This window comes from Atractosteus spatula, chromosome 18 (genome assembly GCF_055471065.1).
Source record: "Atractosteus spatula isolate fAtrSpa1 chromosome 18, fAtrSpa1.hap1, whole genome shotgun sequence".
Classification (NCBI taxonomy): domain Eukaryota; kingdom Metazoa; phylum Chordata; class Actinopteri; order Semionotiformes; family Lepisosteidae; genus Atractosteus; species Atractosteus spatula.
This window is the reverse complement of record NC_142723.1, coordinates 5,913,685-5,929,535: the sequence shown is the minus strand read 5'-3', so window position 1 is coordinate 5,929,535 and position 15,851 is coordinate 5,913,685. Positions and strand designations below refer to the sequence as shown.

Below are 15,851 nucleotides of genomic sequence, written 5' to 3'. Positions count from 1 at the left end.
GTTTATTTTTGAACGCAGGTTTGTCTTTTGAAATGCCAAGCCTCAGTAATGAAGAGGCTCTGGAAGGCTAGAACAGTGGTGAATGTAATCTTTTACTGGTAGTTAAATGCGTGCAGAAAAAAAATGTACATTATATATATATATACAAACTATTTACAATATTGATTTAGTTACTACAATGATGCACAACTGATAAAAAGCTTCAACAAGAGAAAGAAGTCAGCATTAGGCTAAGCCATGGACCTTAATTCTTTTGTTTTTAGGTAGTATTCTTGTGTTTTAGCTTTATCTCAAAAGGTAGAACTTGCAGCTATTTTAAAAAAGGTGTTTTTGAAAAGTTCTCCAGAGTGAATACAATTCAACCCTTAGTCAAAAGAAATCTTGAGTATTACACAGGCTTAATAGTGGAGTGCCAGTATTTGAACCATTATTAAGTACATTCTACCAAATATGATTTATTTGCTTAACCCCAGACTTGAGTTGCGCATATTGTTACAAACTAGAATACAGGTTGCTTTTAAAAAAATATATGAAAATTAAAGTTAAAAGCCTTGGATTTGCACTTAGTGTATATACAGTACTGAATAAGTTGTACTTGGTATGTATACTTTATAAATAGCAAGGGGAATGCTGTGGATGTTGAGATGCGTTTTGGATAGTCCACTGTAACGTGACTTGTATTTAGCTGTTTTGTTTGGGGGCTCGTGGTTTTCTTTAAGCAGTCCAGGTTCTCTCCAGGTCTACCAGCTCCATTCCCTCGCAGTATGAGTGAGGCCGATGTGTCTTGCTCTGAAATAGAGATGTGGGGTTGAGGCATTATCTATTGCAAGTTGTAACACAACATTGAAAATGCCCCCAGCTCATCTAGATGTAGATGTAGTGCTGAGCATAGGTGGCTTGGGTACTTTGTTTTTTGTGAGTAGACTTGTTCTGTGCCCAAGGTAGCGATCTTTGTTTTCCCGTGAGCTTTTGGTGTGCGTCTCTGTGTGACCATGGTTCTGAGTCGTTTCAGCAACACTGATCTGAAAAGGCCCCCCCCAGGCGACTTGATTTTTCCATAGCAAGAGGAGCTAATGAACACAGAATAGGGAAAAGCCAGTGGCGCCTACAAAGTCTTTTTTTTTTGTTTTGTTTTGTAACATTCTGCCTTCTGGTTTTCATCCGCTTTACTGTGTAATGTGGTAAAGAGCTGTTTGATGTAGGACAATACTGTCTCACAGGGGCATTGTGAAAGGCCTACTGTGATGCCAAATGGGATTGGGTGGGGAGGGGAGAGGGGACTGCTTCTTGTGTAAAGGCTGAACAATGTGTGTGCTGGAAATGTCACCTGTGCATAAACAGCTACTATGAGGGAAAGTGAAAATGGCAATGTACAATCCCCATTGTTCCTCTGCAGTCCTTTTTGTATTGGCAGGTAGAAGTGGAGGAATTAGGGTTGGTCAGACATTCTACTTTTGTATGGGTAAATGTAATTCTTTTAAAATGTGTCCACTATAAGCAAATTTAATGCACCCTTGTCTTTTCAATGGTTCCTACTGTTTAACAATGTGCTAATTTGACTTTTCATACTGTGAGCATTGCTGTCTTGTCATTTTGTAAACCCTAAAAAAAAAGCTTTAGTAAAAGCAGCACAAACAAAAAAACAAAAAAAATTAGCCTGGAATCTTTTTGACTTCTACTATGGGGGTGGGGAATAAGACAGAAAACTCTATGCAGTGTGAAGTTCACAAGGCTGCCGTGCCCATGTGTGTTTGCTTTAAACAATCCTGGCTTCCTGGAGCAGTAAGAGGATTGAAAACTTCATACAACACGTGTGCCATGACTTAAAGTTGTACATGAAAATGAATAAATTGGCCAGCTGTAGCAGAGCATTTCTTTGCGATATTACAGTTCACAGGTGCCCCCAAGCGGACTGTGAATAGCAAATGGAATACTGCGGATTGTTTGTTTTTTTTTTAAGATGAAAAGTTTGAAGTGCTCACTTACAATTCTGCTGTTATGCACATTGCTTCGGTAGACTGTTTAAACAATGTATAGAAAACAATAAGTCTAAATTACCAACTGTTCTTAAATGAACCGGAAGCACCCTTTTACAGTCTTCCTGGGGTCATTTGAGAATTTTATCTTGGGGAACTGCACTTTTTGAAGGACAATCCTTATTTTTATTGGTAAGAATTTTGACTAAAGAATAATACAAGGTAGAAACTGTCAATTGTGTGATGAATGTTTCCACTGATGCTGTCATTTTATTTTTTCTTCATTGCTTGCGTTTAAATTTTAGTGCTCTTAAATATGTAAAATGGTGTAGACTAGACATTAGGTCTTTTGTTGACTGTACTTGTAGACTGATAACTGTTTGTAAAGTCACGCTGATCTCTGCATCAGAACATGAAGCTGTATAACTCGGGTACAACCCACAATAAAACCGTAACAATGTTGATGTCTGTTTTCTTTCCTTGAATTTTGCATTTTATTCTGTGTAAGGCTTTGTTGCCTGAAGGCCTGTGTTAGAATAAATGCTATTTAAACCAATAAAATATTTTGTAAATATTCCAATTTTGTCTGTGCACTTCAGAGGCACATTTTGTTTTACTATGCAGTGTTTGAGCACCAAAAACTATTCACCACACTTCACCGTTCAGCCTGCAGTACACAATTTAGGGGACATTCATGCTTTCCTGCAGCTGTGTCCACATCCACCTGTGAGTATTAGCAGCCTTTGGACCGTTTCTTTGCAGCCCTGGTCCTTATTTAAAGTTCCAAAAAAACATATCAGCCTATGGTAACTTAGCTTTTCTCCATTTCTCCCACACTGCATCTCAACAAAATGGAATGAAGAAACCAGAGAGCGCAGGGTGTGTGCTTCACATGTCTCACCACAACAGCTGTGGCCTCAATATGTCGACATTTCTTAATGAGTTGTGTCTGTCTGGCTGCCCTGCGATGGACTAGCGTCCCATCAAGGGTGTATCTCGCAAGCACTGGGTGCAAGGCCCTGGATAGGCTCCAGCTCCCCTGCGACCCCAAGTGGGATAAAACGGTTGGAAAATGGATGTAATTGCACCCTTGAAAAATACTGGCACTTGACCAGTGAAGCATTTACCTGTACTTGTCTGTAGGACCTGTCCTGCTGCTATTGCAGTAAGCTGTTATTCACTTGTAACTGACACGTTTTTAAGTGAATCATTTTATAGGACAACTACATTTTTTATAATCACTGTTGTAAAATTATAAATAGGGGTCTGATTAATGTCTGCTTCAACACTCGCTAGAAGTAAGACCATCATGAGGAGCTGGAGGTTGGCAGGGACTTGTCATTTCAGTAGTAGAAATCTCTGGGTCTCAACAAAGTTCTCACCACCTCCAGTACACATGACAGCAGAGTTTACTTGACCCCCGGGAAGCAGCACAGGTCACACTCCCTCTAGTGAGCGCTGGGTTAGAGGCATTCGTCCCCCCTGTCCCCCTGTGTGCAGGTGTTTGTGTGACTCACCGCTCTCTGAATGCCCAGCTGGTGGAGGAGGGGGAAGGGTGTCCACTGAATGGGCTCGATGGGCCAGCTGCAGACGGAGAGGTCGCTGGCCTTCCCCGAGTCGGCCATGCAGTCGTTGATGCTGCCATCGCTTAGGCCCCAATTGTAATGGGAGCTACAGCCAAAAGGGACAATGTAAAGAGAGGGATAATGTTAGCAAGCTCTGTTTCAAATCTTGGAAACATCTAGGGTTGCAGCATGCACACAAATTGCTCTTGGGGAAAAAAACAATTGCATGGCATCGTAACATTTCTGTACTTGCAGTGTTTTCAGTGTAACAGAGGAGACCTGCATTGCAAGCAAGAATTATTTGCTAGAAAAGACCAGATTACCCTTGTGAGAAATACCACATTTCACCACCAGAGGGTGCTGTTGGCTGCCTTTTCTTTTGACCTTCTAGCAACTGGTTCCAGAACCTGATCTCTTCTTTCTCACGCATGAGGGACTTCAGTGTATAAGTATACAGTGTTTAGTGTATAAAGGGCTTTAGTTCCCTTTACCTGACATTAAAAAAAAAAATACTGCTTTTCAACATGTAAATTAAGTCCTAGTACCTTATATAACCCCAAAACCTCATGGTCAGTGAAACTCGTCAGAAAATGGTCTTGGCAGAACCAAACAACACTTGTAAGAAGGTTTTCCGTTTAACTGGAACATCTGCTGAGGCTGGTCTGCAACAAGAGGTAAGGATGTAGAGCCTGGGATATACACACACGCTGCTGAAAACAAAGGCTGTTTTCCACAGGAGCTGCCAGCGGTTGGTGGTGATGTTGTTCTAGGCCTGCTGTGTTAAGATGCCCTTTGACTCTGTCCATGCAGGGGAAGGGTGGGAGGAGGGAGCAAAGCGAGAGAAAATCCTAATCCACCCACAGTGGAGAAGGGACTCGGCTTTGATGGGAATGTTGTTCTAAGGGATTCCCGCCCAGTCCATTGTGTGGATGCTCCAGTTTGTTTTTGCAGAGCTCTAACCACCAGCTGCCCCGCCTGCCACCGCAGGATACCACTGAGGGCATGTGGGCAAGTCCTGTTGCATTAGATGGCAGCAGTGTGGCATTTCGATGCCTATGATAACCTCTAGGCACTTCAGCTAGTGCAGTAAGCCTGTTTCAGTTGTCTTTCTGCCTTGAGTGACACTGTATAAAATAATTAGTAAATCGAGACTCTTGAGCATTTAACTTTTCTCTCTACGTAAAAGTGAGATTGTAAGCGCTAAAGATCTCATTTTAAGAAATTGTGGCAAACAAGTCCAATTAAATGTGGGTTTAAAATTAAATCGGCAGAGTCCCAGGAGGCACCCCCTCTTACCTGCGTGAGTAAACGGTGTTCAGGTGAGCCCCACTGCCGGGGTAGGTGGAGCTGATGGAGAGGGAGTCGTCGTGGTAACAGCAGGTGCGATCAAGCGCGCGCAGGTGCAGTAGCTCGTCGGAGCGGCTGAAAGCCGGGTTGTCCAGGGAGTCTGCAGCTGAGCCAGGCCAGGACTGAGCCCAGAACCGGCCCGACAGGTCATCGAAACGGCTGAACCTGCAATAACTACAGCATAAAACACTTTAAGCACTGCAGGTCTCTGGACACCACACAGCACATGCATGTCTGCAATTAGCTTCATTCACAGCTTGTTTACACTGAGCACTACCCTCTATCAAAGTGCTCTGCAAAGTCACAAATTTATCAGGTGTACAGGCAGAGGAATATCTAAGAATAACATGACACCCCACCTCCCACAAGTGGAAACAGTAGACCTACCACCCATCAGCTATCAGTGGGGAGGAGAGCAGAGTGATGAGGCCAGTTCAGAGATGGGGATTATTACTGGTAAAGGCCAGGGAAAAAATTTTGAGGACATCTCAAATAAGTTTCCAGCTATAAAGCCCTCTAATTCCTTCCCACCCGCTACTGTGAAGCTGCTTGCAAGAGCCTGAAGTGCCAGGAGAGAGTGGGTTGGGCTCTCGCTGGCTCTCCTGCGATGTAGGCGAAGTGCTGGGCTGTTATTTCCAGAGGGCAGGAGAGGGCGCGAGAGTGCTGGGGTCCCTGTCTGCCTGTTCCTTCCTGCTGCGTGTGTGTCACGCTGTGTCTCGGACACAGGAAGTGGGGGATGAGCAGAGGCAGGATGCATGAATTCTGGAGAGAAGCTCCTCTCCCTCAGTCCCCCTTTTCTTCCTCATTCCAGATCAAAGTTATTATATACAGCCGAAGGGCTAACAAGATGGGGCACTTAGAGTTGCCCCCTGTGCAAACTGAGCTAATAATCATTTATTTATCATGTATTTATTGTCAGCAGCCATAATACCACTAGCAGCCCACTGCAGGCTAAAGGTGAACTAGGTGACTGCCTAGCCACAGGAGGCCGCCAGGGGGCCCCCTCTCACTGTGCAACACAATATTATTATTATTATCATCATCATCATTGTCAACCCAAACCCAAGGATGCAGTACAGTGATAAAGAAATAAAAAGTAAAAAACAAATCAAACAGAGCATACAGTTTTACACAGATAGAATTCTGGCCACTCAGACAGGCCCTGGTAAAGGGGCGAGTGTCGAGTTTGGATCATGATCCTCCCCTCTCCATGCTATTCCCGAGACGCCCCTGTGCTCTTCCTGACCTGCTCACATGTTGGGCGCTTGAGTGAACCTCTAGCTCGTTGTAGGATCTCTGGGTGTAGATGCCTCTGCTGAACATCCCTCTCTATCAGCCAACCCCAGGGCGCTAGCCTGTCTTCGGGGGCTGTGGGTTAAGAGTTCCTCTCCCTGCCTCACTAGGGTGTCGGCTCCTCTCCCCCTCCGTTTCCGCTGGCACGGCCCCTGGGCCACACGGACCGCGCTCCTACCTGCTGCGGGTCTGGTCCACCTTGGCCCGGATCAGCATGGCCTTGAAGCGCCGGAGCGCCAGGCAGGAGAGGGCGGCCATGAGCCCCGCCAAGGACAGCAGCGCCCCCAGGGCAATGCCCACTAGCCTCTGCCGCGTCATCCTGTAGTCGCACCTGCGGCCCATGAACCAGAAATCCTCCCCTACTGGGCACCTGCGGGACAGGGGCAGGGGTGAGCCGGGGAGACACAGCCTCTACACTACCCCCCGCCTGCAGCAGAAACAAGGTCATAATGCATACAGGATGGACCTTGGCTCTTGCTCCTGCTGGATTCCTAGTTACAGCCAGACCGGCCTCATCAGGGTCTGGACTAGAGGGCTCAACCTGCATCCCGAACAAATCCTTCACTGGTTTGGCCACCCGGGAAACCAGACTTTTTCGGGTTTATTCAACACTCGTGGATCCCAGCAAGTGGTAGCTAAAATATTCTATGAATTGAGTTAACATAACAGGGTTCCAGTGCTTTTATAGGACTGTAGAGTTGCAGGCATGTGTGATGATTTTTTTTAGTTGAATGAATTCCCTATGACATTTTCACTAGCTAGAAAAAAATCTCAGCATTGACAAAAAAAAGTCTAGTCAAAAAGCATGAGTTTCCCTAAACCCATTTAATTCTTGACCCCCTATTTCAGGTACCAGATGTCATTTTCTTTTATGTCTGCAGCTACAATCACAGCAGAGTGCCCTGTGTTACTCACTGGCACAGCGGCTGCTGACCGCTTTGGTGGGTGCAGATGCCGCTGTGCTTGCAGTAGTCTGCGTGGCACAGCGAGGAGCAGCTGGTGTTGCCCCATCCAGCAAGCTGGCACTGGAACCCGGGTGGGCACTGGAACAGCCAGGTGCACAGATCAGACTGCAGCTCTGTGTTGGTGGGGGGGAAGGGAGAGAATCAGCAACAAACACAGACACTACACCGCAAACCTGAGTTTGATTCAGTCCTTAATGAAAGGCCAGCAGGATATGTTCTTTATGGACGAGAAACAAAACAAAGGTGAGTGCAGACTAATTGGAGCTCCAGTGACAGCTGCCTACTTGGCAAATGAATCTGACCGCTACCGATCACGAGCAGAGAGAGACGAAGGGATGAGATAAGTGCAAATGAGAGGAGGACATTCAGCCCACATAGCTCATTAGGCTTTAAGAGCTAATTGGTCTGAGGATCTCCTCCAGTTGTTTCTTGAAAGAAGTCAGGGTATCATCATGACACACATCAGACAACATGGCTGGGAAACTTGTTCCTGACTCCCCCCAGCCCTTTGCATTAATTAAAGCTTCTTGTCCTTGGTTTGAAATCACTTCCCCCTAGTTTTTAGTTGTGTCCCATAGTTGGTGTTTCACTGATGACTTTGAGGAAGGCCACGGAGCTGACTTTGTGGATTTTGAATAAGTGAATCGGGTCCCCTTGTAGTCCACTCTGTTCAAAACAGAAAAGACCCATCATCTTTATCCTGTCAGGGTAGGACAGTGCAGATCGGTGGGGGGCATTAATCACGTTGGCAAGACAATGTATTGCGTTGTCATCAAAGCCATGTTTAAATTTCAGTTTCACACAGTGAGACAGAGCAAGAGAAGAATAACAGTATTATCTAGGCAGTGAGACCTTTCCACACCACTCCACTGGAGAACTCTGGAGCAGCCAGATCCTGACCTGTAGTGGGTAGGCCACCAGGATCAACATTACAATTCCAGCGGAGGTGTTGAGAGAGGGTGTAGGAAGAAAGCCCGAGACAGAGGAAAGAGATGCTCACAGAACCGGAGGGTGGGGCCAGAGCTGTCCTGCAGTCAGGAGGAGGAAGCGGCTGAGGTCCAGAGGCCACAAGCTTATCTCAACGTCTACTGTGTGAAACTGTCAACGCAGCGCACTCCCAGCCCCCCCACGCACAGCAAAACAACTTCAGCTGACAACAGCCATGTGTTTCACACTCATCGCTGTGCATCCACTGATTCTGGAACATTTTTATAACTTTCCTTCCTCCACTAGAAGAGAGATGACCAATCTTACATGTCATACTTTCAATCAGCAATGGACCACATGTTATTAAAGTTGAAGTAAGGATCAGTCACCTGCAGTCCTCCAGTGTGTGCAGAGTGTGTTGCTATCTTTAGTTCTTATGATCTCTATTGTGCTTGACTGAACTAGTCACTTGCTGAAGTGGTTAAGATGAAATTGCTCAAGGTGTGTGGAGGAGTTTAACGGTGACCAGAAAACCTGCTGGACTGTGGCTCTCCAGAAGCTGGGCTGGCTATGCCTGAGCAAGAATCAGTCCAACCACATACTGCTGTTACCCCCCCCGTAAGCTGGGGTATACAGATCGCACCCTCAGACACACAAGTCAGTTATAGAGATGTTAAGGCCTGGCTGTGTTTCAGAGGAACATGCACAGCTCCAGTGTCAACCTCAAGGCCAAAGTGTGAGACTTGACATCCCTGCTATTACAGAACAAAGTGACTGTAGATCAACAGGTATATGAAGTAGATAAAAATAGATTGGAAAAAAACATGCATTAAAAACACATGGATTCTCATTTTTTTCAAACATCTGCACAAGACAAAAAGCTCAGATCTCCCCTAGAGCAAGAATCCACACGTCCCGTGGCACTCTGGCACACCCACCTCCGACAGTGATGCTGCGGACCCTGTCCCCACTGACGTACAGCCCACGCCGTACTGCCTCACTCAGACCCGTGCTGTTCAACAGCCACCCTGGGCGCCCCAGCCAGGACAGCGCTGACCCAGTGCCAAACTGGGCATCACACTGCACCTCTGCTGTCCTACTGTGGAGAGAGAGAGCGAGAGGGGTGGGCAAGGGACACAGCCTCAGGCAGAGGAATGACAGAGAGCAAGGACAGTAGATGGGCTAGAGATCTCATCCACCAAAAGAACAGATTTTCTTCTGTTGGAAAAAATACCTACACACCAAAAATAAAAAACCCAGATCCAAGTATAACAGCGCTGACATACTGTATATACACATGCACTAGAGTATCTAGAGTACATGACAGAAATACAGAGACGAGACACATAAACAGAGACGCACACAATGCTGTCTGTACCTGGTCACGTAGGCCTGCATGCCACGATATCCAGACAGAGACTGGAGAAATGGTTCCACCTGCAGAACAACAGCAGCTCTGTGAGAGAAGAGCATCACGCTGCCTCTGCTAATGCACCCATGTAATTTGTCACACAGAAGGAGACAGTGGCTCTGATTAGCCCCCCCCCACATCATTCCAAACAAACACCACCTTTTAGTGGTCTCGAAATATTTATTTACATAAAGCGTATAATCATCTATTCAAAGAGCTTCTCTTGCCTGTGGATAACATTGTCAGTGCTTTACCTGTTTGACTGCGTCCTGCTCCAGGTTTTCAGGGTGCAGAGATTTCGGGGGACCCTTGTCTCCCCCTGACTCCCTCTCCAGCACAATCAGCAGACGGACTTGGACTATTTCTTCTGGACATCAGAAAATGAGAAAGTGCTTCATTCTCACACATGCACATACCAATACAAATACTTGTAAATATGCAATACAGGATTTTCCATTTACTGAAAGATACAGGTTTTGATTGACTAAAAGTCACATGTAAATGTGAATTACATGTGATTACATTCAATTAAATGTGAATGTAAATCAGAGTTCCACATGAAAAAGCTGAAAGGATTTAAAGGTTTAACTCCTAATAAATGCAAATCTCTTTTACTACTGACTTTTACAACAGAACACAATGGACACAGGAGTCCGGTCACTTTAAGAAGGCAGAGACAGTCTAATCAGGGGTGGGCGAACCTGTTCCTGGACAGCCAGTGTTTCTGCAGGTTTTCTAGATCCCCGCTGCTGGGGTGCTGAGAGAAACTGTTACATTGGTCTCATTCGGGCAGCGACGAGACGATTTAGATGAATGAGAGTCAAGGAAAGATAAAAGTCTGCAGAGGCACCAGTCATCCAGGCCCAGGATTCCCCATCCCTGGTATAAACTTGAGTCTCCGTGTGTGCGTGTGCGTGTGCTGCCGAAGGCAAGACGCTACACAGGGGCGACAGCTGCCCTTGGACTGACCTTTGATGATGGGAGGCTGGTCCTCTGTGATGAAAACCCTCCCCTTGCTCCCCACAGCCCTGGGATTAAGGGATGTGCTGGGGGTTTTGTCTGTGAGCCACGGTCCTGGAGGAGTGCTAGATGATACCCCCTTAGGAGAAGAGGGTACGACAGCTGGGGAGCGGGAGGTTGTTAAAGAAGAATGAGCCCTGGTGCTCACAGATGTGGTAGGCACTGGAACTGAAGAGGTTCTGTTGGTCGTCTTGTTAGGAATGAGCCCAGTGGACCCCACAGGCGCAGCGGCTGTAGGAACTGAAGAAGAGGGAAGGCTAATGTTCCTGTTAAAAGCCTTTGTTGGAAAAGTACCTCTGGAATCTGACCTCCTCCCACTCTTTCCTTCCGACACTGTGGGGCTGAGTGTCTCAGGTACAATGGGTGTCCTTGAGGTGGGGGCCGCAGACAACGGAAAGATGGGACTCCCTCTTGCTCCTGAGTCAGTGACAGTGTCACCCCCAGCTGGACTGGCGTAAACAGAAGGTGACACCACACCGTGATGCGCTGATGGGGTGTGAGAGCTCAAATCCAGACCCTTCCTGGTGGGCCTGGAGCTCTCAGGATCCGCTGGGTTAGTTGGGTCTTTGGGAGAAGCCGTGATGGCACGGGTAGGTGAAAAGAAGTGGGAGTGTCCCTCGGGACTTCTGGGGACGGCCCCCCACTGTCTCGACTGCGTCAGGGGACTCTCCGATGTGCTGGTCACCAGCATGGTGCCTCGCAGGACTGTCGTCTCCGCCTCCAGGCGAGGATCAAGTGCAGGAGGGTCGCTCGGAGAAGGAGGGGAGGAATCCGTCTCGGGAAGAGGTGAATGCCCCCGTGGCTCAATGGAGGAAGAGGAAGATGGAAATGAGGGGTGGCTGGTTGCTATGCGATCCACTATAGTGTCCGTGCCCGTGGATGGCAGTGAGGTAGAGTAGGAGCTCCCTGAGAATGGGCTTGGATTGGTGTCCCTTCTGGAGGTGGCGAAAGGCTCAGGGAATGCTGTTGCAGAGGTGAGGCCATATCTGTCAGCTGACACAGAGGTGCCTGTCTCAGCCTGGGGTGGTACAGAGCTGTGGGGATGTGGCGAATGGTCAAGAGCCTTGCCTGTGCTGCCCACTGATCCTGGCTCTGTTGTGTGGGTCACAGTGGCAGGACTTGAAAACTGGTCAAACTGGGGCAGGGGTCGCTCTGACTGAGTCCTCAGTGTGGGGGATAACTCCTGAGGGGTCCCTGCGTTGACACTGGTCTCCACTTCCCAGAATGCTGTTCCTGCCCGTGGGGAGACAGCCATATCAGCACTGACTGTCTCTCCTGGAACAGCAGGACGCAAGGACACGCTCTGGTCCTCTGTGACAGAGTTACCAGCAGGTGATCTGGGGTTGAACCCCTGTGTCGAGACAGGCGTCAGGACATCTTCGTCAGACACACCTCTCAAAGAGACATTACACCCCTTGTCTTCAGACAAGCTTCTGGTAACCAGAGTAACCACCTTGTGTGGAGATGAGCTGGCAACTACGTCCCCTCTCTCTGTGATCATCACACTGCTTTGGTTTCCTGTGCTGGACGTCCCCTCTCTTTGTCCTTGGTCCGTGTCTGCATCAGTGTCGTGCACTGGGGGCACTTTCACGCCAAATTCTGGTTCAGTCACATGTAATAAAACCCCACCATCCACCGGAAACGAGGAATGTGCATCTGTGAGCCCGAGGTGGGCTCCTCCCCGGGGGGACAGCTGCACAGAGGTGGCGGTGGTTTCTAGAGCAACTGAGTGAGACGCCATCGTTGTTACGCCCTGCCAACTCACAGTCGAGTCAGTTCCAGTGAAGGTTACCCCAGGGGTGTGGCTGTAATGCTCTATACTCAAGTCAGAGACCGGCTTGCTGACATCTCTGCTCTCCACATCAGTTGTTCTCCGAGTCCCCTCGAGCAAGGATTTCAGGCCAGTCTGATCTTGCGCTGCCTCTGTTGCAGAAGGGTAGCACCCGGGACACGCAAGACCGGGAGAGGCGTTGGCTACAGGAGGGGAAGCTGTGCCCCGAGGAAAGGTGTCCATGGTTTTTTGCTGTTGCCCCGTGGTGGCATCGGTGGGATCAGTGGCCCGATGACGCTGGTCAGTCTGCAGCTCAGAAGGCATCTGATGAAGGCCTGGGGTACCGCTGGGCACAGTTAGTGTGTGACGGGCACTCTGGAGGACGATTACAGTAGAGGAGGGCGCAGGATCAACAGCTTGAGACCCATCGGCTCCTGCGAATGGAGTGAGGCCTGTCACCCTGGGCACAGCCTTGCTGCCCAGAGCCCTGATGGACAGATACCAGCTCAGAGACAAAGAGGCGGGGGCAGAGGTGTCACCAGCGGATGGAGCAGGCGGGTCAGTACGGAGAGCTGGCAGGGGCTCTGTACCAGGGGGAGTGGCCTTTACAGCCCGGTTTGCCCCCTGGGTACTGGGCCACGCTGGGCGGTCTACCTCCTTCGCCTGGCTCGCAGTCAAAGAGCCGAGAACAGGGGTAATCTCTGAAAGAGATAGAGCCGCAGCAGACGTATCCGGGTTATTATTCCACTCTTCCTGCGCAGGGGGGGCCACTTCCTTATCAGATGTGGCAGATGTGCCGGGGCTGAGCCAGAGGGTGGGGGCTGTACTCGGGTTGCGGAATGCCGTGACCGTGCCAAGACCCCCACCTTTCTCCTGGGCTCCCAGCAAGAGCGGTGTGAGCCCCCTGCCACCCGGGGGTGCCTCCGAAGACCCCGGACTCCCCGGTTTCCTCCGGTGCTGGTGCTGGGTGCCCTCAGAATTTCTGGGAATGCCTGAAACGTAGGACAAAGGGGTATCCTGGCAGGAGGAAGGAGCAGGCCAGGGTGATGCAGTCGGTGATGGATGCTCCTCTGAGGAATTCCCCATTTCTACACAGCAGGACAAAAAAAATAACAACAACAGAGCTGAATTTCTATGTAGTGCTGATAGGAGGAGCACTGCTGTTGGTCAAGGTCCCGGCTTCTTGCTCACTGCATCAGAATGTGCAAACCAGGGACACACAGAGATTTTATTTATATCCCAGTGTGTTTCAAACAATCCAGTTTGAATCCAGCAGAGAATTGACTCCAGTGAAATACCAACACAATACGTCTCCCTGGCATCTCTACATCTAACACAATTTCTACGGTGCTTTTCACTTGCCTCACGCCGGTTTTAATTAAAAACAGGGGTGGTACTAAAAAAATCGGAGTTAAATGCAACGCGCAAATACAGTGCACGCATATTCTGCAAGAACGACAGAAATGGAAAAATCCTTAGACTACAGAAATACATATATTTTTTCTTAATTCGGGCATTGATGCTATCAAAGATGTTTGTATTGGGGGGGGGAACAGCAAATGGGACTTTAACAGTGACGTTATAGTTATACTATTCTTACATGCGGTGGTGCGCAACACTGATTCCGAGGGAAATTTCAGGCGGACTTACCGGAGGACTGGTACCGCAGATTCACGGACAGCCGAGCTACTGAGGGGTCAGTTACCGCCCAGGTGAGGACAGTTCTGCCTGGGCCGGACAGCAGAGCCAAGCTACCGGGTCCACAAGCGCACCGCTCCTCGCCGCCCTCAAAACCCACCCTAAGGCAGGACCCCTGATCCATTGATACGATTTTCACCTGTACCGTTTGATGGGAGAATATAACCTACGTACAGCTCCTGTCCGGAGAGTCTGGATCGCTAAAGGATTTAGTGGGAGGAGGAGGGGTATTTGTGGGGTCATCGGAATATATATTCGGCGGTATAGAGTACTGTAACCGCTGCTCCGCTTTTGTAAGTCTAGCGTCTCCCCACAATCGCGGTGTACCCAGCCATAGAGACACCCCGTAAAAACAACACGAATGGAGTATCTTCGAGTAACGCGCTCCTCCCAGAGCAGAGAACTCGAGTTTTAATAACACGGCGAACTGCTTTGGCTCCCTTACACCTCAAAACCCTCTTTTAAAAAAGAAAAAATGATGTCGTGGCTTTTCAAGAACTGTCTAAAAAAATTTAAATTAATGAAATACCTCGTATTTCTTACGAGAGGGACACACGACTTGAACTCGAACCCAGTTAATAAACTCTGGTGTCACCTAATTATACCCCAGTCCTGCCCCCCGCAAGGACGAACTTACTGAGCACTAAAGTGCTTCATCGTCAGGGTTTTATTCAGCAATACCAATGACCAAAACTGATTTCAAGGACAACCAGGACGTCAGTAAAATGTGTTTATATATTCCCTCAAAGGTCTTGTGGGTTTAAACCAACATTTTATTGAGACTTAACCGGTAGTTGTTGTTTTTTTCACCCCGCGTCGCCCGAAAAACACAAAGCAGGCAAAATAAAACACTCGCTGGAAAAAAAGGGCCCTGTCCCCAGTGTCTGTGACCTGTCCGGAGTCCAGTCTCTTACCTGTACGGACAGCGAGCAGGAGCAGAGCGATGTGGAGCCGCATGGTGCTGTCGCGCACATCCCACGGCGGAATGTGACGGCTGTCCGTGTTCCATACAGAAGATTGGTATCGCCTCTCCGAAAAGGTCCCCCCGACACGGACGGATAAGTGTGGGCAAGCGGGGCGAGAGACACCCGCAGACCAGAGAAGACCCCCCACTTTCCGGACTGAACGCGAACGCACGGTCGCGCCCCCACCCCCCGTTCCTCTTCACGCCACTGGACAGGACTGTCGGGGCCGTCTCTCCCTTCGCTTTTCCTCCCGGCTGTAAAGGAAATCCCACTGTCGACAAATGAGACACACGTGTGCAGGGAACGCAGGCGTCGTGCTCCGCCCGGAGAGAGGAAACAGCGGGGCGAGAGAGCGGCGGCGGCGGCTCTCGGACCAGCTGCCCGTCATTAACCTGCAGCCCGCAGCGGTTCCGTCCAGCCCGGCCTCGTCACTGTAAAGCCGGTGCCTCAGTGTTTTTTTCTTGCCCACCATTCTTGATATACTGCAGATTTAAATCCGGGTCAGGAAGCAATTAGGGTTTATGACAGGAGAAGACGGGAAGGTCCTGGAGTTTTAATTAGTACTAGAATGCGGACCTCGGGCAAGGAAGCGTTTACTGGGTTTCGAAAACACGTGGGCGAACAGTAAATGAAGTACATAATGTGGGCACAGGGCCAGGGTTGGTTTATTAATACTCTCTATGAAAACTTCCCTCAGTGCACGCAGCATGTCTTTTAGTAGGCCCCAGTCCTGAGTGGTAGAGGAGTGTGGAGATTGTGCACACCCAAACACAAAGGAAAGACCACCTTAACGATCCTGTTTAGACAAAAAAGGATTTAAAGTCCTGGGTAACTGCTCACGTGTTCCCCGTGATTTTATTCCGTCTTCAGCTTCTTGCAACCTTCTGACATGCACCCAGTGGCACTGTACTGA

General features: G+C 48.8%; 1 protein-coding gene across 1 annotated transcript; it reads right to left on the bottom strand.

Annotated features, from left to right (window-relative positions):
- Window positions 1-437: 437 nt before the first annotated feature.
- vap (vascular associated protein) lies at window positions 438-15,066 on the bottom strand. The gene is made up of 10 exons (XM_088936813.1): window positions 14,888-15,066; window positions 10,454-13,363; window positions 9,739-9,851; window positions 9,452-9,510; window positions 9,012-9,172; window positions 7,097-7,259; window positions 6,360-6,551; window positions 4,838-5,062; window positions 3,494-3,647; window positions 438-789 (listed from the first exon to the last, which is right to left on the bottom strand). Exons 1-10 carry the CDS (start codon window positions 14,928-14,930, stop codon window positions 715-717), a joined length of 4,095 nt encoding a protein of 1,364 aa, XP_088792939.1. The 5' UTR covers window positions 14,931-15,066; the 3' UTR covers window positions 438-714.
- Window positions 15,067-15,851: the final 785 nt, after the last annotated feature.